This window comes from Catharus ustulatus, chromosome 10 (genome assembly GCF_009819885.2).
Source record: "Catharus ustulatus isolate bCatUst1 chromosome 10, bCatUst1.pri.v2, whole genome shotgun sequence".
Lineage (NCBI taxonomy): Eukaryota > Metazoa > Chordata > Aves > Passeriformes > Turdidae > Catharus > Catharus ustulatus.
Window position 1 is genome coordinate 6,553,359 of NC_046230.1, and position 21,614 is coordinate 6,574,972.

The 21,614-nt window shown below is 40.6% G+C and overlaps 1 protein-coding gene across 9 annotated transcripts in view; it reads left to right on the forward strand.

The window, feature by feature from the left end:
• The first annotated feature begins 2,607 nt into the window (after positions 1-2,607).
• Positions 2,608-21,614, forward strand: part of GIGYF2 (GRB10 interacting GYF protein 2) — a 75,724-nt gene continuing 56,717 nt past the window's right edge. For 6 of the 9 annotated variants that reach the window (XM_033068396.2, XM_033068402.2, XM_033068405.2 and 3 more), the window contains exons 1-5: positions 2,629-2,706; positions 3,577-3,603; positions 14,576-14,655; positions 17,207-17,336; positions 19,480-19,575. In XM_033068396.2, the coding sequence (XP_032924287.1) occupies positions 14,615-14,655; positions 17,207-17,336; positions 19,480-19,575 (267 nt within the window). In that variant the 5' untranslated portion in view covers positions 2,629-2,706; positions 3,577-3,603; positions 14,576-14,614. Of the gene's footprint in view, positions 2,707-3,085; positions 3,272-3,576; positions 3,604-14,575; positions 14,656-17,206; positions 17,337-19,479; positions 19,576-21,614 lie in introns of all 9 variants that reach the window. The other 3 variants (XM_033068397.2, XM_033068399.2, XM_033068398.2) reach the window with 3 other exon arrangements.

The window sequence follows — 21,614 nt, forward strand, 5'->3', positions numbered from 1 at the left end:
AGAAGTAGCAGCTTGTTTGTGGTATTCTGTCTCTCAGCACAAGCCACCTGAGGTGACAGATGCATTGAAGTGACTGACTTTAAAAACTGCAGTTGGATGTTTGCCTGCTTTGCTGCTGTTTTCATTATTTTTAGGGATGTGACAAATGAGGACATGGAAAACAGAGGCTGCTGAGAAGACATTGACTCTTCCCAGACAAAATCCCTGGTTATTTAAACAAACAGGGGAACCACTTTTCCAAGTAACAAAATGCAGGAGTGGCAAGGGGAAACATGACTGTGACACATCTTTCTGGGCTGCTTTGTGATCATTATTTATCATTTCAAAGATGTGCTCTGTGTTCATGGCTCTACCAGGGCACTAAGGGAGGCAGGCTCTTGCCTCCAAGACAGAATGGGTGAAAAAAAGGGGTTAGTAAGGCAAGTTCATAGTTTGTTGGAGGTGCCACTTCCCTGCACTTGAGTTTTTAATAGTGTGCATGAATTGGCACAGTAATCCAGGGCTCTGAAGTACATCATGCCCTTGGTACCCAGACTGGCTGCTGGGGTGATTTCACACCTACACAATATCAGCTGACATTCTGTCATTGAGCCATGCAGGAATTCTACTGCACGGGTACAGTCTTGAATTTTCATGAGATTCTCCCTGTTCTGCTTGAATGAGTTGTGGAAGATTTAAGATGCATCTGCTATTACTAAAAAATTGTCATCTGAGTTTCCTTGAGGTATTTTACAGAAATGCTAAGTTCTGCAGATGAGGCACGTTTCAGACACTTCTTGAATTTGAATTTTTTTTTCTTTGTTTCAGTAATATAATGTTTGTGCTAACTGGGATAAAAAATTTTCTACAAGTGCTAAACATCTCCCATCTCAGATAAAGGTTGTCTTAGAGCATGTGAAAATATTTTTCAGTGCTCAAGCTCACATTTGATAAGTAGAATAACAAGGCACAGCTGCTTCTGCAAGTGGAAGTTCTCACTGACAGCTTGAAATGCAGCACTGTCTCCCTCTCTCTCTTTATCATTATTAGTATTGGCTCAAGCTGTGTGACAACAACCAGGGGAATTGAATGCAGCTTATCAGAGGCCAGCCTTTTTCTAGGGAGCTTTGCTTTTCCATACCAGCCTCCTAATGGAGAAATTCCATTCTAGGGTTTTTGGGTGAGGTAGTCCTATGTAGCTCTCAGCTAAAAATAAGCCCCAAGAATTACAGGCTTTCAACCCATTAGCTCGTAAGAATCACTAGTATTCACTGTTGCATCATCTTTGGCTGTCATTCAGTACACGATGACAAGTATTTATTCACCTAGAAGAGGATGGAGAAAGCTACATGGGTTGTTGTGGCTGACATCATGATTGGAGTGAAACTGTTTCAGCTGAAAGCGGTTATACCTTCAGCAGTGCGTAACAGCCAAGAATAGGAGTTTTTTTATGCTGAAGGAACCACATGGGGCTATTCTGCATCATGTACTAATATGGGTTTGGGGACTAAAAATAAACCGGTATTTTTAGCTGAAGAAAGTTTGCCTTGAGCTCCTGATTTTTCCATCAGAAGAGTCAAAATATGTATCATCTAATGGCCTTTCTCTGACAGCAGCAACAGCCGCTGCCTCCCAGTGTGACTCCCACGGCACAGTGTCCTCAGGGCTCCTCCAGTGCCCGGGCAAGAGCAGGTCCAGCCCTCGGTGCCTGGGCACTCTGAGGGCTCACACACGGTGGCTTCTCAGAGAGTTTCTTGTGGCCACCGATAAAGCTGAATTGCCTCGTATAATCACACAGAGGATATAGATAAGGCTGGGAGCCACATTGTGCTGCTGAGGCCGTCTGTGTGTGAGAGAGACAGCGGCGGGAGGGTGGCAGAATCACGGAAACATTCAGGTTGAAAAAGACCTGAGATCATCGAGTCCAGCCGGACTGATCCCCACCTTGTCAGCAGACCACGCCCCAACCTGCCACGCCCAGGCACCTTGAACACCTCCTGAAACAGTGATTCCACCACCTCCCTTGACAGCCCCTTCCAATGCCCAATTCTGTGAGGAATTTCTTCCCAGTGTCCAGCCTAAACCTCACCTGCTGCAGCTTAAGGCCATGTTCTCCTGGGAACAGAGCCCAACCCCCCCGGCTTCACCCTCTGGTAGGGAGATGTGGAGAGTAAGAAGGGCCTCCCTGAGCCTCCTTTTCTCCAGGCTGAGCCCCCCCAGCTCCTTCAGCTGCTCCTCTCAGACTGGTGACCCTTCCCCAGCTCCGCTCCCTGCTCTGGACACGTTCCAGCCCCTTAATATCCTTCCTGAATTGAGAGGCCCAAAACTGGACGCAGGACAGAAGGTGTGGCCTTACCAATGCCGAGTGGAAGGGGAACTGACTCAGTGATTTCATTACCGGGCGGTTCGAGCAGGGCGGGAGGCGCAGGGACGCCCCGGCCCTGCCGTGTCCCCGCGGCTCCATCTCCCCTCAGGGCTGTGAGGGGAGGGGGGGGTGCTGCACGGGCCGGGCGCCTCCGGCAGGGGGCGCTGGAGGCCCGCCCCACTCCGCGGTGACGTCACACGGCCGGTGGGCGGGAAGAGCCGCTGCTCATCCGGGTCCCGCCGCGAGGCCTGGGGGCGTGGCCTCGCCCTCACGTGACGCTGCGTGGCGGCGCACCCGCCATCTTGTGTTGTTGGGTTGAGGAGCCGCCGCGGCTGTGAGGGACTCTCCGCCCGGGAGCGCAGGTAACGCCGTCCAGCCGCCGCCCGGCCCCGCCGCTGCCCCGGCCGCCCCCGCCACGCCCCCGCTGCCGCGCGCCCCGTCTGACTACTGGCCCTGCCGGCGGCCTCCGTCCGCCTTGGCTGCTGCCGCACCGAGGCGCCCCGCGGCCTAACCGGGAGGCGAGGCCGCCCAGGGGGGAGGGGGGGGTGCGCCTGCAGGGCCCCCCTGCGCTCCCCATGGGCCTCTGCAGGGGTCGTTGGAGCTGGGGCGAGCGGGCCTTGAGCTGTCCATGCGGGTCCTTGGTACTTGTCAGGCGGCGGCGGGGCGCCCGCGGCTCCTCACCGCCCTCCGGGGCCGTCTCCCCTCGCACTGACCCTTGTGAACTCGCTCGTCCCCTCCCAGCCCAGCGGGAGCGCCGCGGTGAGCCCCGCTTCGAGCACGCCCGGCCCTGTCGGGTTACACTGGCCGAGGAAGGAGGGAGCTCCGAGCCTTCCCCCGCGCAGGCAGCAGGGTTTGGGAGCAGCGGTGACCGGCAGTGTTTGACTGGAGAGGCCTTGGCAGGCTGAAGAGAGCATCGATCAGAATTGTGTACGTTTGGTATTGATCCAAGACAAGTAGTTTCAGTGTCAACAGAGCACTTACGGCTCTTTTCAGTTTTCTGTGATTGCACTTTGAATTGGGACAAGGTGTAGGCTAAAAGGAGGTATTGCCAAGTAGTGCTTCTGGAATAAAAATCCATGTTTTCCCCAGTAACATTCAGTTCAACGTTCCTGGTGTGCTGCTTTTATTGTAATTCTTGAATATCTGTTTGCTTGGGTGGATGGGAAAAGGACTTTTGAATTCTGATTATATTCCTCTAACTTCTTGCTGCTCATTTTATTTTCTTGCTTCAGGAGCTGACTTGGGCAAGTTCCTGGAAAGTACGTGTGAATTTTTATTTTTCTTATGACTCTGCTGGTTGCTTTTGTTCTTAAGAAACTCTTAATAAACAAAAATTAATTTACTGTTCTGTGAATGGAGCGTTTGGTTGATACACAGTGTGATAATTGGAAATCTTTGTAAACAAAATTGGTTGCAGTTGTCACCCAGAAAAGCTTTGTTTTGGTATTTTAAAGTTTTGTTATTGGGTGGTGACTACAGTAGATAATAAGAGCATTATTACTTTGAGGTGTTGGTTTTCTTGCCATACTTGTGAATAGGTATCCTTTGAGCTGATGCTGGTGTGAAAATGTGTGACCTAATTAATCCTGGGGGTGCCAGCAGAAATGCTGGAGTGTCTATGGCCCCTTCTGCACCTGCTTTGCTCCCCAGGTTTATGTAGTTCTACAAGTCAGTTAATGTCAGTGGTTGTGTGTTGGTGTTAATTTCTCAATGAATTAAAAAAAAAATAAAGTTTCTGTCTAATAGTCAGCTGGATTAAAGAGAAGGCAGAATTTTAACGCTGGAAGTTGGGTGTCACCTTTTGTGTTGAGACTTTGACAAACTGCTTCAGTATCTGACAAATACCCTAGTGTAAATACTGGGGTTGGATGGTTTTAAGAACTTCTCAGGCTCTCCCAGCCCCTGAATACAGGAATGTGGTGGGGGCACCTGGTCACTGTATTTCTTTTGGGCTCTTTTTCTGAGTGGTTTTTTTGAGCCTGTGTTTTAAAGCAAGACCATAGAGCTAGAATGTAATGTGGTTTTGGAGCAGGAATGATTTGCTTCACAAGGTGCTCACAAAAAATACGATACCACAGTAAAAACCTGGACTCTTGCAAACCCTCTTTTTGTTTACAGGTATCAACCTTGAGGACTGTAAAATATCCTCAGGTGCTCCAATTAGCATTTTTGCTTGCCTTTCTAAAACATACAGTAAACTAAAACTATGATCCCTGTGATTATGTAAGTGAAAAAAAATGCTAAATAGGCAGTTGAGGGCTTTGTAATTAATTTTTTCCTTGCTGTTTTACTGCTTAGTTGGGGAAAAAAACTCTGTAAAAAGGGACTGCAAAGTAGGTTTTGGGTTTTTTAAGGAGTTGAGACTAAGCTCCACTGTACCTCTCTGCTAAGGCAGTTTTCTGAATGAAGTTCTGTCACAAACTGGAGTTCCTTCTACCTGAATGTAAGAAAAAATCGGCAGTTTAAGATCTATAGTTACTTCATTAAAATAAAAATAACCCTAGATGTCAGAGGCCCATGGAACAAATTGATGGGACAGCTGAGTGGCTGAAGGCTTTGCTGGTATATCTCTCTGCTAAAAGATCTTTCTGTTTAAACCTGGAAGGGAAAACACTGGTTCACAGTAACTGAGGAAGATGAGCTGGCCACTGTGATCTGTGCTTTCCCCTTTGGCCTCTCTTCATTTATTTATTTAAATTACTAAAAATGTGAAATGTGATTTTGCCTACTTTTGTCTGGTCTTGTAAGTTCAAGTAACTGTCATATTTATGTTTCTTATTCCTTCATTGAAGTCTTTAAAGTTCTTCCCTTAGGACTTTTTAAAGTATTGTGTTCTCTCATAGTCTGATTTAGGGGAAAAAAACCATTTTCTAGCAGTTTTTCTTAATTTTTCTGCTTTTCTTTTTTTCCCTTTCAGTGCTTCTGCTTAAAGATTAGTGCAGATAGCTATATTTAATTCATGATTATAGACACAGCTATGGGGCAGAGCAAGGGAGTCTTCTCCCTACAGAGCTTGCTAGAGAGCCATTAGTGAGGAGGAACCTTTTTCTTTGTTTACTGAGGAAGCATTTGCCTTGAAAGGGACTCTTTCTTTGTGTAACTTTCTCATAAATTTGTTTTAATTCATAGAGTGACATTTGAAATCCAAGGTGGTGAAATGCTGCAGGGGGATGGGGCTTGCTCTTATGGGAACAAATGAGTTTCCCAGGTTAGACTCTCCTTGTATCTCTTGCTCTCAACTCTAGAACGTTTCTTTTTTGTTTGCGTAAAGGATCTGGCGTGAAAATCACCACAAGTGAGAAAACTTAGCAAGTTTGCTCAAGGTGTGCCTAAGTTATGGATGGAACTAAGAATTAAGTGCTTTAAGTGACAAGGTCTGTATGCCATTGGCCCTCTTGTGGTTGGTGGTAATATGTGTGTGCATATATATAACCAGTTCATCGTGGGGATGTTTAATACCATTATTTTTCATGTTTAGCTCAGATGGCAGCTGGAGATTGTAGCAGGCTGAGGTCTTTGCATTGCTTTGTTAGGAGCTGAGATTGCCACTGTGTGTTGATTACAAAATGTGTCCACTTCTCTTTTTTTGTGGAGGGAGGGTTTTCATTCCGTTTTCTCTAAAGGTGATTAAACATCCTTTAATTTAGACACTGTAGAGATGGCTTGGTGCCTGCATGGGAAACTAGGCTGCCATTGAAATTTTTCTTTGTCTCTCTTCTTTTTTTTTTCCCTGTGTTTTTTTAAATGGTGAAGATACATAGTAGTATTTGATGCATCTGGAGTTTTTCCCTAGCATGAAATCGAAGTGTGTTTTTTCAGGAGTGAGCTTCTCCTGTAATCCTTAAAGCTTGTAATATATAGAAGCTGGATATGTAGACCTCAGGATTATAGAGAAAAGCAGAAGGAATCCCATGAGCTGTGTAGAGTGTGTAGGTCAATGAAAAATTTTGATAGATGTTTAGAGAATTGTTTTTAAATAGTGTGGTGTTGACTGCTTTTTGATTCACTTACTAATTTTGTGATCATCTCAGTTGTTAAAACTACATTATCATAGTTCTCTTTGACCATATGTTTAAAAAAATCCAGGGAAATAACAATGACTTGATGACTTCAGTAGGTCTGCTTGTATATGAAGTTTATTATAAACAGATAACAAGCTTACATATACAAAACTGGTTACACTTACAAAAACTGGTTAGAAAGATATTTTTGTACTTTTAAGTAGCTATTATTCCAGTGAAAGTAAGCATGATGCACTGCAGTTTGTGAAGTGTTTTGTTACTTGAAATTGTCCTTTTTATTCAGTAGAGAAATACTTGTTTCAGATTCTGGTTGCAATGAAACAGGTTTATGTTCCTTCTCTTCCTGACGATAAATGTAAATTGCATTCTTTTAGTTGTATTTTATGATAAAGATACTGGCTTGTGTGACTGGGAGACTGAGATGCTGTGGATGTCCATGGGTAGATCAGTTTAGTGAAAGCAGATGGGATCCATGTGTGGTAGTGTCCATTCAGACTGGAAAAAACAAGGGAGAGACACACTCTGGACACTCTGGAGATGGCTTTGGGTGAAGTTTTGTGGTGATACATAGCTGAATTTACATGCCTTCAGCATTAGAGTCAGAATGTTGTGTGGCAAGGAGTTGGTTTGGCTGGCAAGTAATGGATTTATAAACTGGGTTTTTTTTGAACCACGTGTGTTAGAATCTGAGGATGATTTAGTTGGAAGAGTCCTCGGTGGTTGTCTGCTCCAGCCTCCTGCACAAAGCAGGGTTGACGTCAGTGTTAGACTGTGTGACAGAAAGTGAGTGAGGCTGATCATGGAATAGCATATGGCAAGGCTTTTATGTAAAAACATTTCATAACTTGTCTTAATAAATCAGAGGCCCCATTCAGCCACCATTAAAACCAGTGGAAGCTTTTATAGTAGGCTTAGTTAATGCTGAATCACCTGCATATGTGATTTTCTCTGTAATACTAAGTTTTAAGAGTGCTAAGGCCAGGATCAGGCTAACATCACAAGTCAATTTACAAAGATATGGTTCTTAGATCAAAAGTGAATTTTTAAAGCGAATTTTACAAAAATGGATAAGCTATTAAAAAGTTTTGTATTTCATTTGTAGTATGCAGTCTGATACACATTCTGATTCTCTCTCTATTAGAATATTTTATTATACACTCACTGTTGAATGTTTGTTTCCTGAAGTATAGGATGTCTCACTACTGCATGAGCAGGGAACCTTAAGGAACAGGGTGGGAGGGGAGGGAGAGAATTTCCAAAGCCCAAAGAAGCTGGCTATTTAAATGACATTTTAGAAACCCCCTGAACCCTCTCAGCAACCCAGATCTGTTAATTCAGTGATTGTTTTCAGTTAATGTAGTCTGAAGCTGTGTTCTTCCACTTTGAAAATATGTGTGGGCTATATAATGTGTGTGATGAGTGGGAGAGAGGTGGTGGTGTGGGGTTTTGGTTGCATTCACAGTCTGGCTTCTGGCCTTGCTGGGGAGAAGGAAGACAGACTTGGCATCTTGATCTGTCATGCCTTGTGGTAGGACACAGATGAAATAGTTATCTACCAGCAAGTTTTCCATGTGCAAGGTAGACAGATGTGGAAGTGATTTTTTTTTTTTTTTTTATTTTTATTTTTTTTTTTTTTTTAGCTGGAAAGTAAACACTTGCAGGATTTTGGGATAGGATTTGGAATGAGAAGCATTTGTGTTCCAGCCAGTGGCAAGGCCAAGGGTGTGGTTCCCTGACTCTGCTTGAAGCTTAATCGCTGGTGTCTGCCTTTGGCTGGGAGTCTGGTAATAGAGGTGGAGGTCACACTTTGTTCTGGTGGGGGAAGTGGGAAAAGCCTTCCCATTTGGCTATGCAGGTGAAACAAGAAGTGGATAGCTCTCCAACCTGCCCCTAACCACCAAGTTCACAATGGCAGGTAGGAAAGGAGGAGAACATCTGGAATTGTGTTACATAATGTTCTAAATTTTTCTTGGATTTGGTTATTAGGTGTGTAGTCTTGTTAGTCTCTTGTGTCATTTCTATCCTTGAAGGGTGCAACATGTTGCTAGCTGTGGTGCTCCATAAAGCTTTAGGTGCATCTGTGCAGTAAGCAGAGGAGTGCCAGTTGGAAAGTGCCCATTTGAGGTAGTTATGGACAATTTTTGATCAGAAACTGCCAAGAGATTTAAATACTTTTGCAAAGGTTTGAGACAGGGAGGTTATAAGATTTCAAGAGATCTAGAAATGTAAGTGTAATAATAGAGGCGTGCGTAGTTTCTGGAGAAGTGGATGGTTTGGACGTTGCTCCCTTAGGAAGAACTTTCTGGTGTGTGGGTAGATAGGCCTTGGAAAATCCACTGCCTTTATCAGGAATCAGGTTTGGTAAGCCAGAAGGGAGTCCTGTCACTTGTCTGACATCTTGTATAGTGTCACTAATATATTTTTAATTAATTTTATGTTTAAACTGGAACATACTTACTAGAAAATAATTTCACAATGATCTAGAACCAACTAACTTTGTTGATTATCTCTGAATGTCTTGCTTCAGTCCCTTTACTGAATAAACTTGTGTCTTCTGATGTTTTTACCTGAGTGATCATTTACAGACTAAGATACTTATTTTTGTTTTTCAAAACTCAAAAAATAGAACTTTAGTATGTTGTTGCTGTTTTTTTCTTCTCACTGTAGGGCATGTCTGTCAGGTTCTATCAATTTTTGAACACCTGATTTATCAGTTTTTTGCCTCTTACAACAGAAAGGACACTGTATCCCTTCAGTGGTAAAATGTGGTGTATATTTACTCTGCATTTTCTTTTTCCTGGGCTAAGTGTGTTTTGTTAGCTCTTCTAGTCAATGTTGTATCATATATCCCTTTTCAGTTGATTAGTGCCATAAATCTGAGCATAGTTTCAGCACTGTGTTTTTCCAGAATAATCTTGCATTTCTTATGTATCACCTGTGTTTTCTGCTTGGGAGTCTCTTGACTTTGCCTTATTCAGTGCAACCTGCTGTACTGACCTGAGTCACTGAATAATTCATGATGTTACTATTGACGATGTGTTGTTTCCATTATTTACCATATCCATGTTTGTCATCCTTAGTTTTTAGAAGTTTTGTGGCCAGTGTTACAGACTCTGTAGAAGATAGCTTCTTAGCTTTTACTTGGTTTTGAGAATTTTGTTCTGAGGTGGGTTGTTGTAGATTCTTTAGAAAGAAGAAAAATTAGGTTGTGATGATTTGAGACTTTGTGTGGTTCTGAATTGCTTTGTCCTTTTTAAGGTTCTACTGAATTGAAATGTCCTGCAGAAGTTAAAATTTATCTACTTGCTCAAGCAATGACATTTCTACTCTTACAAAAGTGTGTTTTGATTGCATGTCTTCCATAAATCTATGTTGCCTGACCTTAATTATGTCAGTGTCCTTTAATCAGTGTTGTCTACTTTAGCCAGTGATTAATATCAAACAGGTTGTGAGCCACCTGAGTCATCCTGTTTACCATTGTACTTCAAAGGTGGCTTGCATATATTTCAAGAATTAGAGAAAATCAGCATTAATTATTCAGTCACCCTGTTATTTTTTTAAAAAACACAGTTACTTGCACTGATATTAACTAGCTCTAGTAGTAGTGCCTATGGAATGTTTTCTTGCTTGTGGAAGGTGAGGTTTTCTCATCTTGATGTAAGGTGGCTGTTGAGTGGTGGAACACTGCTGTTAAATTCCTTCTCCATATTTATTTAAGGAGAGCCCATTTGTTAGCACTTAAGTTTGCTCATGTTGGATTTCTGTTGTGTTCTTTAGTTATCACATTTTCATCCAATTTCTAGGTTTAAAAAACTCTTTTCAGACCTACAGTAGCAACAGAACTACCTTGAAAGGAAAGGATACTTTTCTTCCTAAACATCTCTGATTGAAAAGTAGACCATTTAAAAATAAAACAGCTGTGTATAGGAAGGGTCAGTGGTATATTATTTTTTTCAAGGTTTAGGTTTCCAAAGTTACTAAAAAACCTAAGCACATAGTGGTCCCAAAGCTATAAATTACAATGGCAGTCCAGATCTTTAATTTGTTTTTTTGTCTGCAGAAATGATTAGATAGTCAGACCTGAATGCAGTCATTGCCTAGGCTTAATTTGAAATCCTTAGAAACCTCTGTCTTGGTAGTCTCTACCTAGAACAGCAAAGCATCTTGGTGAGACAGATAGTCATGTGCTGCTAGCTGAGACAATTCTGTAATGGAAATGTAGAAATTTAACATTGCCTGAAAATGTTATTGTAGGTGCCCATCAGTAACAAATGAACCTTAAATGGCTATTATGTGAGGTTGAGCAAAGTCTGGAAAACATGGTTGTTTTGATTTATCAAATCTCTGAAAAGAGCTTTTTGTCTAGATGTTTATTAGCTAACTGTATGTTTTAAATAAGGTACCAGAGCTTATGGGCAAAATGTGCCACAGTAATTGTAGACCTTCAACGGAAACATCTTATGCATTTTAACACACATATCTAGCTAGTAGAATCAAGTTCTGGCTTGTGTCTGTAGCAGATGTTTGAGAGTTTTAATACATTTTTAAGGTACTAAACAGTGAGCTTGAAAAATAATTGAAGAAACTGTAAGCTTGGTAAAATAACTATTGTTCCTAAAGTGAACCAGTGAAATGAGTGTTGCTTCTGCACGTATAATATTCCGGTAATTGTGAGTGAAAGCTACTTAAAGGCTTCATGTTATTGGATTACAGTTTGTGTCTGTTCAGAGGGTGGACTTGTGACTTTCCAAGTACTAAACAGCTGACAAAACAGGGTTTTTTCCCCTTTGCCAGCCTGCAACTTGTTGGTGGGGTTGATAAGATTTCTTCTCTTTTCTCTCCTACATAGTGAGGGCAGGTTTGTAGCTGATTGTGGCTGTCACCCCAGGAAAATTGGGTCCCAATTCCAGTTTGAGAGCCAATTCTATTTTTCCCTAAAAATGTGCAGGAAAACCTCAACTGTTTGTAGAGTTGCACTGGCACCTTGATCAAATACTGACCTTATTTGAAGAAAACTTTGGAAAAATGTTCCTGTTTGGAGGAGTGGTGGGAAGCACCTTGGCCAAGCAGTGGTGTTAACTGGCCATTATCAAAATATTGCCTCAGTTTCTTGCTTCATCTTGAGGCTGCCTGTGTGCTCTCTGCCCATATAAAATTTGTGGCTGTGGAGATTCTTCCATTAATAACCTTTGATTTCCAGAAAACCTCACAAAACTGGCTGTTCAGAAAAGGGGCTTTTCCCTCATCAAGTTATATCAAGGAGAAAATACTAGTTATATATAATTTTTGTAATTTGCTGTCCTTGATTAATAAGGAAACAACATTTTAATAAAGACCAAAATCAGCATTTCTGTTATTAATACTGAATTTTAAGACCCGAGAAAGTGATCTAGATAATAAAGATGTGATAAATTCACAACTTTTGCTTAGCCAAAATGGTTAAGTTTGTGACCTGATCATTCATTCCCTTCTCTGAATTCCTCATCCTTTTTCTTGCTCCACCCTGACTTTTGCCTCCTGTGATGCAAGTGCTGCCTTGTCCACTCCAACTTGCCTTTCCAGTTAGTACAGCTTCTCCTACACAGGAGCCAGGTGTGGTGTGCAGCCACTGTCAGAGGTTCCTCAGTTTAGCTTCCATGCTCTCCCCTTTTGGCTGCCACTTTGAGATCCAGTGGAAGCAGCGCAGGATTTCCACCCCCTCTGTTTTATGTGCTCTGACATGGCTTTAGTGTTTTCCTGTGGTGCATTTGCTGTCTTAGCTTTCTTGAGCCTTTTCCCTGTTCTCTGCCGCCCTCCTCCCAAATCATTGCCCATTTCCAGGGTGCCTCTTGTCCAACATTTTTCTCTCAACCTTGCCTGTAATTTCTTTTACATGTGTTTTATTTCTGGGTAGTGTTGTCTGTTCAGTTAATCTGTCACACCTATTCAGATCATTTGCACATCTTTTATTCTCTTTTGTGGGGGGATATATTGAGCACAGTTTCATTCACTTAGTGATCGTGTTTTCAGTTCAAAATTCATACAGTCACAACTTCTAGGGATGGAGTAACCTACCTGAATAAATACAGAAGAGGAAGAGCTCACAAAACAAAGTGCAGTGGCCACAATGAGGGCTAGGGAAAGCCTTTTAGCCTCTCACTGGGATGAGACTAACATTCTTGTAGGTACTAAACTGCTAAGGAGTCTACTAGAGAAACACCATCCTCAGTTTTTTGGGAAGGTAATGCAGAGGTTGAAGAGTGGGGCTGAGTGGGTCCAGAACCAGTGAACATCCTTGTATCTGATGCTTTCCAGCTATGTTTTCATTTTTTAACCCTGTATGCCAGCCTTTTTGGTATTGCTGATACTAGGCTAGCTTTGGTGTTAGGAGTTAAAGATCCCATGTTCCCTGGTGATGCACATGGATTGATCTGAAAAGTCCCCACCCCACTCCACCCCCAGCAGAAGGACTCCAGGCATTGCAGGAAGTGGAGGGACAGCCATCCTGTTAGGAATTTTGTTAGAGGCTTGTCTCTGCTCAAGTGTGCATGATGGTTTACTTGAATTGCCCCACAATATTTTCTCTTGTGGCTGGTGCCTGTTGTCTTTGGGTACCTCACCTTTTATTTTGATGTGCAGGATGATGAATGGGTATACCTTGAATGTTTTAATGAGCTGTCAGCTGCTTCAAAAAGGCAACTCAGATCAGAGCAAAATCACCTCAGACTAGGCTTGTGAGAATATCTGGGTATTTTTGTATCAGCTTTTGTGCAGGTAGTAGGGATAATTTCATTTCATTGTCTAGAATTATTCTGAAAATAAAAACATTAAGATAGGTATATAAATTACTTTATGTATGGGACAAAGAAGATATGGCACGTTGGTAAAATGTGTACGCCAAATGTTAGGTGGTGGGCTTAGGCTGCAGGGAGTTTTATAAGCAGTTGTAATTTCATGCCCAAAATATTTGCGTGAAATTGGCTCAAGCAGTTTTAGCATATTTGGTTTTAGTATGTTTTGTCATTTTCTAGCTTTGAGGGTCTTGATTTTTTTTCTTTAATATCATTACTTCTGTGGAACGTATATAAGGAAAAAAGTTACCTTTGTTTCATTTTGTCTTGTTTTTTTCAGTAACTAATGCCCTTTCCACCTCTGTCTCCCTGGATTTTGTTTTTCTTTTTCATCTTTTCATCTTTTGATGCAAAGCATAGACAAACTCATGAACTTCCTTATTTAGTCCCTGGATCTGCTAAAGGATGTGGTTTCAAGACAGTAAAGTTCCCTCCCTGATGTTACGGGTTCTTGAAGTCTAATCAACCTGTGTCTGCAGATGATGCTTCAAATTCTTCTTGCCTTGGGCTTTATCTACAGTGTTTGGTTTCTAAAAAGACAAATTATCTTCCTATGCAAATTTGGATTTGGCTACTGCTGGAAGGAAAGAGGAGCTGTATTTATTGTGTGAAAAGACACTTCTCCAGAACTGCCTGGACTGGACTTGATTCTGTCAGGGAAAACTTCATAGCCTTACCTTAGTGTTGTTCTTTCCCTCCTGTATGGCTTCATCTGCTCTTATCCATACACTCTGGATATGTAGAAACTTGACCTGAGCTTTGCTAGTGTCTGCAGGATCTACCTTGGCTAATAGCAATGAAATTAGCTGAAGTCTGAAGTTATGCATTTTTTTTGTTTCATAAAACCAAGAATGAAAGAAATATTGTCATTTGCCTGCAGAATTTTGGGGGATGCTGTAACATTGAACGTACTCAATCTTTAGAAGGCTTATTTTTCACGAATGAGCAGTGGAAAATTCTTGAATACTCTGCCACTCAGCTGGCAAATCTGTCTTGCTGTAATTCTAGTGGGGTTTTTATCCTCTTGTAATTGTCAGGAAGCAGCAATTCTGTTAATTAAGCATTACTGTTCTTAGAGAAGAGGATTATGCATCAAGTTCTCAGTGTTTGTACAAATTGTTTCCTCAGATCCCCTAATCCAGTGTCCTGTTTGAGCTGTTAAAAGAGGGATTTAGGGAAGAAATCTTGATGCAGTTGCTCCTGTATTACTAAATGAATCTGTGTTGGAAAGCTGAAATGGATTCCTTAAAAAAAAAAAAATCAGCGTAGTCAATTTTTTCACTTTTTTGCATGACTAGGTGTGCGTTTGTGTTTTGAGTTAATCTATGAAGCGCTGTATCAATCTAGCTGTTTTCATAATAAGTATTTTTATTTTTCAGGTTCACACTTTTTGAAAAAGAGGAATAGAACAGGAAGAAATGGCAGCAGAAACTCAGACACTTAACTTTGGGCCTGAATGGTAAGTTTTGTCTGTTTTGTCAGACTCCAGAGCTTGTCTGAAAGAATTTTACTTTGCTTTTGGAGCAGAATTGATTATGGGACTGAATGGGATATAATGTCTTTGGTATTTTGTCCTGCTTCACCTCAGTCCCTGGTCTGTGATCTAAAGCAGTATTATAAAATTAGTCTTCATTTTGTGAATTGGCATTGTATATGAATTGAGTGGGGTTTTTTGTTATTTTAATGCATAGTGTTTACCTTGCTGCCAAGTATTTGAGGGAGGAATAATGTTTATGATCTCAGAGGTATGCACAGAATAATTGAAGATGTGCTTATTCAGTCTTTCTATGCAATGCATATTAATAAGTAAGTTCTTAAACTCTATTCACTATACTTAAATCTATAGCTAAGCAAGCATTTTCCCAGTTTTAAACAATCCAGTCCCTGTATGGAATATGGTGTGAGTTTTGTGTCAATGTCCTGCACGTTTCTATTGAAAAGGTTTAGAAAAGGAGAGCTGTTGTGTACAGGGGAATCCATGTTGTCATATAATTTTGTCAGCTGTTAGTTTTACAGCTTGTTTGATGCACATTGTCCTGGCTTTTGCTAAAGAGCAATTGCACAGGTGTGATTATTCGGTATTTGTTCCAATTTCTTTTTAAAGGACTGGTGACTTAAGTTACAAACAAGAATTCTGAGTGGTGTGGTTTCAGAAGAGGGATTGATCTCCAAGTGTGTGAGTGGGAATGTGAGTGGTTATAGGAAATACAGTTGCTGCATGGTGTATGATAGAGCTGTTACTTGAATAGCATTCACTTCTGCTGACACATTTCTATACACAATGTACAGAAATTGGAGAGGATTCAGTGAATTAAGATGTGATTTGCAGCCTATGAAACAATGAGAGCTCAGTCTGTTTTGTTAGAATGAAAAGAGGTTAAAGAATGAATTTATCAATATCTCTAAATATACCCACCAGGCAGATATCTTGTGCTGGAGTGCTTGTCAGTGTAAAAGACAGACATGATTAGATTCTTGATGGATGGAAGCCAAAGTTATATTAAAAAAAGAGAAGGGGGAAGACAATTCTAAAAAAAGCATGTATTTCAGCAGTACCTTAGTTGCTGTGTCATAGTGAGGGGACTGTCATAGTAAGTCTCCAGTTAGTTCAAAACCACATTAGATTATGTATGGAAGCATACTAACCCACTGAAGTATAGTATATATTTTGACAGTAATAATGGAACGTAAGATTTTTAATTTTTCTTTCGAGTTGAGGTATGGTCATGTAAGTTGCTGTATCACTTAACAGTGAAACTCTGGGTCACATTTGATCTGATTGATGTTGATCATTGCACTGAGCCATCAAATCCTTTAAATAATTCTTCCGCAGGCAGTTTGTTTGGATGTGATATGTAGAGGAACTGCCACAGGGTGGCACCAAACTAAAAAAATAAGATCAGCTTTTGACTTGCAGATTATTTTTTTCTTTTCTGTTTAAAACAGATTGAAGCATGCTTCAATAATTAGGTGAAAGGTGACCTCTGAATCACTGTTTTAGTTTAGAGCTACTTCCCTTCGAAGGATTACTTAGAACAGCTTTTACTGTTTTACTTGTCTAAGTTGCTCATCAAAGAGGATGCAAGAAAATGAGCAGGGTTTTATTTCTTGACACACATATCCTTTTGTAAAACATTCATCAAACTTAAAAATGCCAAATATTTGGGTAGCTGAGGAGGTGACTGTGTAGAATGAGGCTAATTCACCTGCAGAGTGGGAATGATGTACAGCAGTAAGATGCTGCCTGCAAGAAGTCGAGTAACTTACCTGTGTGGGATGGGAGCAAATGTGGTAGCATAAATTAGATTTATTGGATTGCCATTTCCAGTGTCTCTGAAGTAGAGTGTCACTATATTTTGTACATATATTTTTTTAAATTTAATTTTTTTTATTGAGAGCCCAAGTTAGATGGTATATGCACTCTTAAAAAAAAAAAAACAAAACAAGAAAAAAACCCCATGAATTTTAACTTGTGGAAAAAAGATTTGTGGTAAGGAAGGATTCCAGAGACACAAGAGCAAACTTTGTTATAAAATTTACTGTGCTGTTCTGTTAAACTTCATGAAACCTCTGAATAAACTCTTTCCTTAGCTTAATATTTGCTGCGCTCTCCTAGCGTGGTAAGAATTTTTCTTGGCAAAAGGAAACTGTTGTCATTAAGATGTCCCATTGATTTGTATGCAGCCTGTGTTAATTGCTGAGGCAAGGATTTAGGGGATATAGCTGGCTTGCTGTATAGTCAACATAAGACTTTTCCTGGGGCAAGTTGAATTCCTTGATGTGCTCATAGGAATTTTTTTTTTTTATTCTCCTGGCTGTGGGTGAAACAAGAGAGGTTCTTCTACTCTTCCTATTGAAGTACTGAGATTTAGAAATTAGAAGTTAAACTAATAATGTCTTTACTTTCAGTATTGTGTTTACTTTGCTTGTGTCAAATCTGTGCAGAGGGATGGTAGCACAGGTGAAGATATTCTCAATTCAGTTTTTATTGTTTTTCTGCTTTGCTTTAGGCTGCGAGCTTTGTCTAGTGGCGGGAGCGTGACATCCCCTCCTCTGTCTCCGGCTTTGCCGAAGTACAAACTAGCAGACTATCGCTATGGGAGAGAAGAAATGTTGGCACTTTTTCTAAAGGATAATAAGGTGAGTCAGAAGAGGGAGGAAGGTGGCCTGATGTGTGTGTTCCTAATGACAGTCTTGTGATTAGGAATAGTTGTTTGTATTTTGTGATTATGAACAAAGAAATCATATATTCCTTGCAATCCCAGAGTGAAGAAGGCTGATTGTTGGGGGGGGGGTGGGGTTTAATGTGTGCACTTGTTTGATTGCACTTTTACCAGATTTAGTATGTTTTCTTGGCATTTTTGTTTGTGTGGTGGGTTTTTCTTTTCCCACATTTTAGGGGTAACTTCCTGTACCCCAGAGAACAAAAAAACCTGATTGCCTTATTCAGTCCCACTGCCTCAGATGACTGAGGGTTAAAGGCTCTGTGCAGCTGTGCAGATTTGCTTGCCTCAGTAAGATTTTATTTAATGTAGTGCATAATAGTTATTTGATTCAGCTACAAAGGCAGTAAATCATATGAGCAGATCTTGTGAAAAAAGCCGAGAGGTCTCTATTTGTCCCATTTTAAGTCAGTTCACTTAGCAGGTAAGTAGCCCAATTGAGAGCAGTCCTCAGGTAGTTCATGTCTCTGGACACAGAAACAATGACATGTAATGCATAAGAGCAGTATAGAAAATCAAGAACTTCTTCTGGTTTCAGTTCAAACAAAGGTTCTCAGCGATGTAAAAGATGATATAAAAATTTAAGAGCTCTTTCAAGCAAATGATTAATACAATTTGCAGTTGTAAACATTGGGCTTTTCTTTAGATGGTGACAGGGGTTAGTTTATTGTATGAGACTTGGAAGTCTAAATTCCCCTGAGAGTTTACCCTTGAGGGAGGGAGGGACTGCAAGAAATGATGTCAGGGTTGTACCTTGAGCTTGGAATGGAGACGTGCACACACAGCTTCATGTTCCTATCCTGCCTTGGCTGTGCTGGCATTCTCATACAACACTGGGAGCCCTGCATTGCTTAAATCTGGATTTAAGGGCATTGAATGACAAAGATTTTTCTAAGTTTGTTAAGTGTGGCATAGCTTAAGGCCACACTTTAACATGCAGAATTGTCCTGTTCTACTTCAGGAAACTGTGATTTAAATCTTGATGTTATGCTTGAATAGGTCAGCCAGTCAGAAGTCATTGTTTCTTTTTGCAGTTTGAGTTTGTTATGTCAGATGATGCTGAGGCCCCTGCTCTTGGGGCTGATTCAGAACAGCCCTCAAATGTCCTATGTTACAGGAAGTTCTCTGATCATTATGAATGACCCAAAAGAATACTTTCTTCCTTTCTGTTTGCCAGAAGGGCATTATGATTGTGTCTGTTTGATACCCACGTATTTCCAGGGTGTTGAGTGATTCTAGTTATGAAGACTGAGAAGACTTGACAGTGGTTCTAGTCAACTAGTAGATATCAGCAATATTTTTAAGCTTTTGCATCTCTAATCAAAAGAGACTGAAATCAGGAAGACTTCTGCTAGCATATATCTAAATGAGAAAATGTCAATATTTTTAAAGCAGTTATCCATTGGCATAATTGGAGCTCACTTGACTCTATGTAATTGGAGGTTCTTGCCCACATTCTCAAGGTCACATCTATTGATGAGGCTTGTGACTCAAAATCAGGGTTAAAATTTATTTAAAGTCATTAGTGTTCTCTAGTTAATCTATCCATATAATTTCATTGTACTTGGCTCTTTTTTTGTGTTGTTTTTTGGTTGGTTGGGGTTTGGTCTTTTGTTTTTTTACTCTCCTGGTTGGTTGTAGATTGAAGTTGCTTACTTTAAATCAAATACAACCTCAGTACTGTAGGTGGTAGTTTTGTTAATTAAAAATCTGGCTATAAAAATGTGTTGAAGTTAAAAGCAGCAGTTTTTAATTTATCAGATGAAGTGTCACTTGATTTGGATTTCAGCTGCAGTAGTATGTAAGTTTGAGTGCTGATGTCTTTGGCCTTGTGTGGGTGGGTGATGCTTTGAATACCTTGTTTATAAGATTTTTTTTTTTTCTGAGGGTTGTAAATTTGCAGCAGTTATACCCACCCCCAGTAAGTGTTACTGGAAATACTGGGTAGATGGAGACAGAGTTAGAAGAATAAAATTTTTGTGTGAGTCAGTGTGTGTGTGGCATCATCCCTGAAGTGAAGAGACTTGCATGTAGTAGAATGCTCTTTTTCTTTCATACAGATACCTTCAGACCTTCTGGATAAGGAATTTTTGCCTATTTTACAAGAGGAGCCCCTGCCACCATTGGCACTTGTACCTTTTACAGAAGAAGAACAGGTTTGTATTTTGGTCTTTAATCTTTAGATTGTTATTTTGGTCTTTAATCTTTAGATTGTTATTAGTCTAAAGACATAATAAAAAGTATGTCCCATTAAGAAAAACAATAAAATTTGATTAGTGAGTCTCAGAGTGTACTAGTTTGAAAGCAAACCAGTGGAAGATTCTGAGTCAGAACTACAAGTTAATAGGAAAATTAAAATAAAAGCAATAGAACAGAAACTCTGACTTAAATTAACAGTGAGAGTAGGACCTGACCCCCTTTTGGTCAGGATGGTGGTAGCAGTCCCATTAAATGGTGGCTCCAGTCCCATTGGAGTGATGAATATGGTTTCGTTGAAGCAGTGATCCTGCAGAAAGATCTGGTCCCTCTCTGGAGGTCCAGTGCTGGTTATTGAGCTCTTGTCCTTTGGGAATCCGGTGGTAGTGCTCTCCTGGTGTTTAAAACCTCAGATTATATAAAGGTAGGGATGTTTGGTTCCTCCCCCTGGATGGGAATCTCACAATGAGATGATCTAATTCTTAGTCAAGGTCATGGGATGGAGACCTTGATGGCCCTTTAGGGAAGGGAGTCCCCTCAGAAGGAATTACCATGAGTCATGAAGGAGATAAAGAGCACTGCCTCACCTATTTTAACAGTTTATGAAGGTGGTAGTAGAATACGTAGCTTTGGTTACACCTTTTTGTTGTAATCTAGGAAACAGAGACAGAAATTGTGAAAGCATGCTGTGTCAGCATAAAGTTTGAATTCTATTCATGCTCAATTATTATCTTAAATTTGAAAAAAAAATTTTTTTTCTTCCAGTGTTCTCTTGAAAGTAAACAAGTTGTTAAATCCAGGATCACCATCTAAGGAGTGTTACATATTTTTTAAGTATGCACCATTTTCACAGCAGTGACATTTTCTACAGTTTTTTACCACCTTCTCTTTGGTAACCAGAGAGTCACAAAAGTGGCTAAGTTCTGTAACCTCAGTTATGTGTTCTTTAGTGAAGTGCTGAAATTTTTGACTCTTAACCTTTATTAAGAAGATGCAGTAGTGTTAACTGCTCTGTATATGAGCAGTTGCTTGTCCATAGGTATATAACCACATGGAGATGGATAAGGTGAGAGTGAGTCCATAATGATTGCATTTTAAGGATGACTGATCTGGGTAGTGTGGAAGCTGTTGCTTTAAATTTGATTCCTAATGGAGAAAACTGCCCATCTTCTCTGGATAAGTGCCTCTGATTTTTGACTCTGAACTGATTTCCTCTTTCTGGCTGTCAGAACTTTTGATTTTGCAGTTGCTCTCTGATTTGTTATATTTCTTAGCACTTTTCTTACTTCATAATACTGTAGTTTGGGTTTTTCTATTTCTTTTGTTATAGGAAGCTGAGTATTTTTGCTGGCTTGAGTAATTTGATTTTTCAGAGGTGGCTAGTGTCACTATTAGTTTCTTAAGATATCAGAGCAGCCTCCTTCCTTTGCCTGCCCCAGGCTGTTGTGTTCTTGAATTTTTAATTTCATTTTGTGCCTGGGTGCTTTGGCATATCCTCTTCATCTTTTCTGTATTTCCTTCCTCTTTTAGAGTTGTGTGTCCATAGGATGCTGTCATTTCACACAAGATACTGATGGTTTAGTTTTTCATCAGCAGTTAAATTTGAGTTCATGTGGATACACTTTAAATACTTCATGTCATAATCTCAGTTGCCTTTTAAGACTGAGACTATCTTTTTATGGGAAGACTTAGCTCCTGTTCTTGAGTAGGAAGAGAAGGGATTCAGGAGCAAGGCCCGGAAATGGTCAGCCAGACATACTTAAATGTTGACCCTTTGTATAAATATCTTTGGGCATATTCTTCTGGGCTGATGCATAGTGAAGTCTTTCAGGGAGGACTGCAGGCCTTTTACAGTTTAAGGGAATGCTGACTTCTGGTGATTGTCAAGATACTCTTTGGGAGGAATAACATGAGTTGAAGGTTATGGTATTGAAAGTGTCCTGAGTACAGATGAGATGGTAGGTCCTGCTGAGCTTCAGGGATAGGTGTGGTCCTCTGC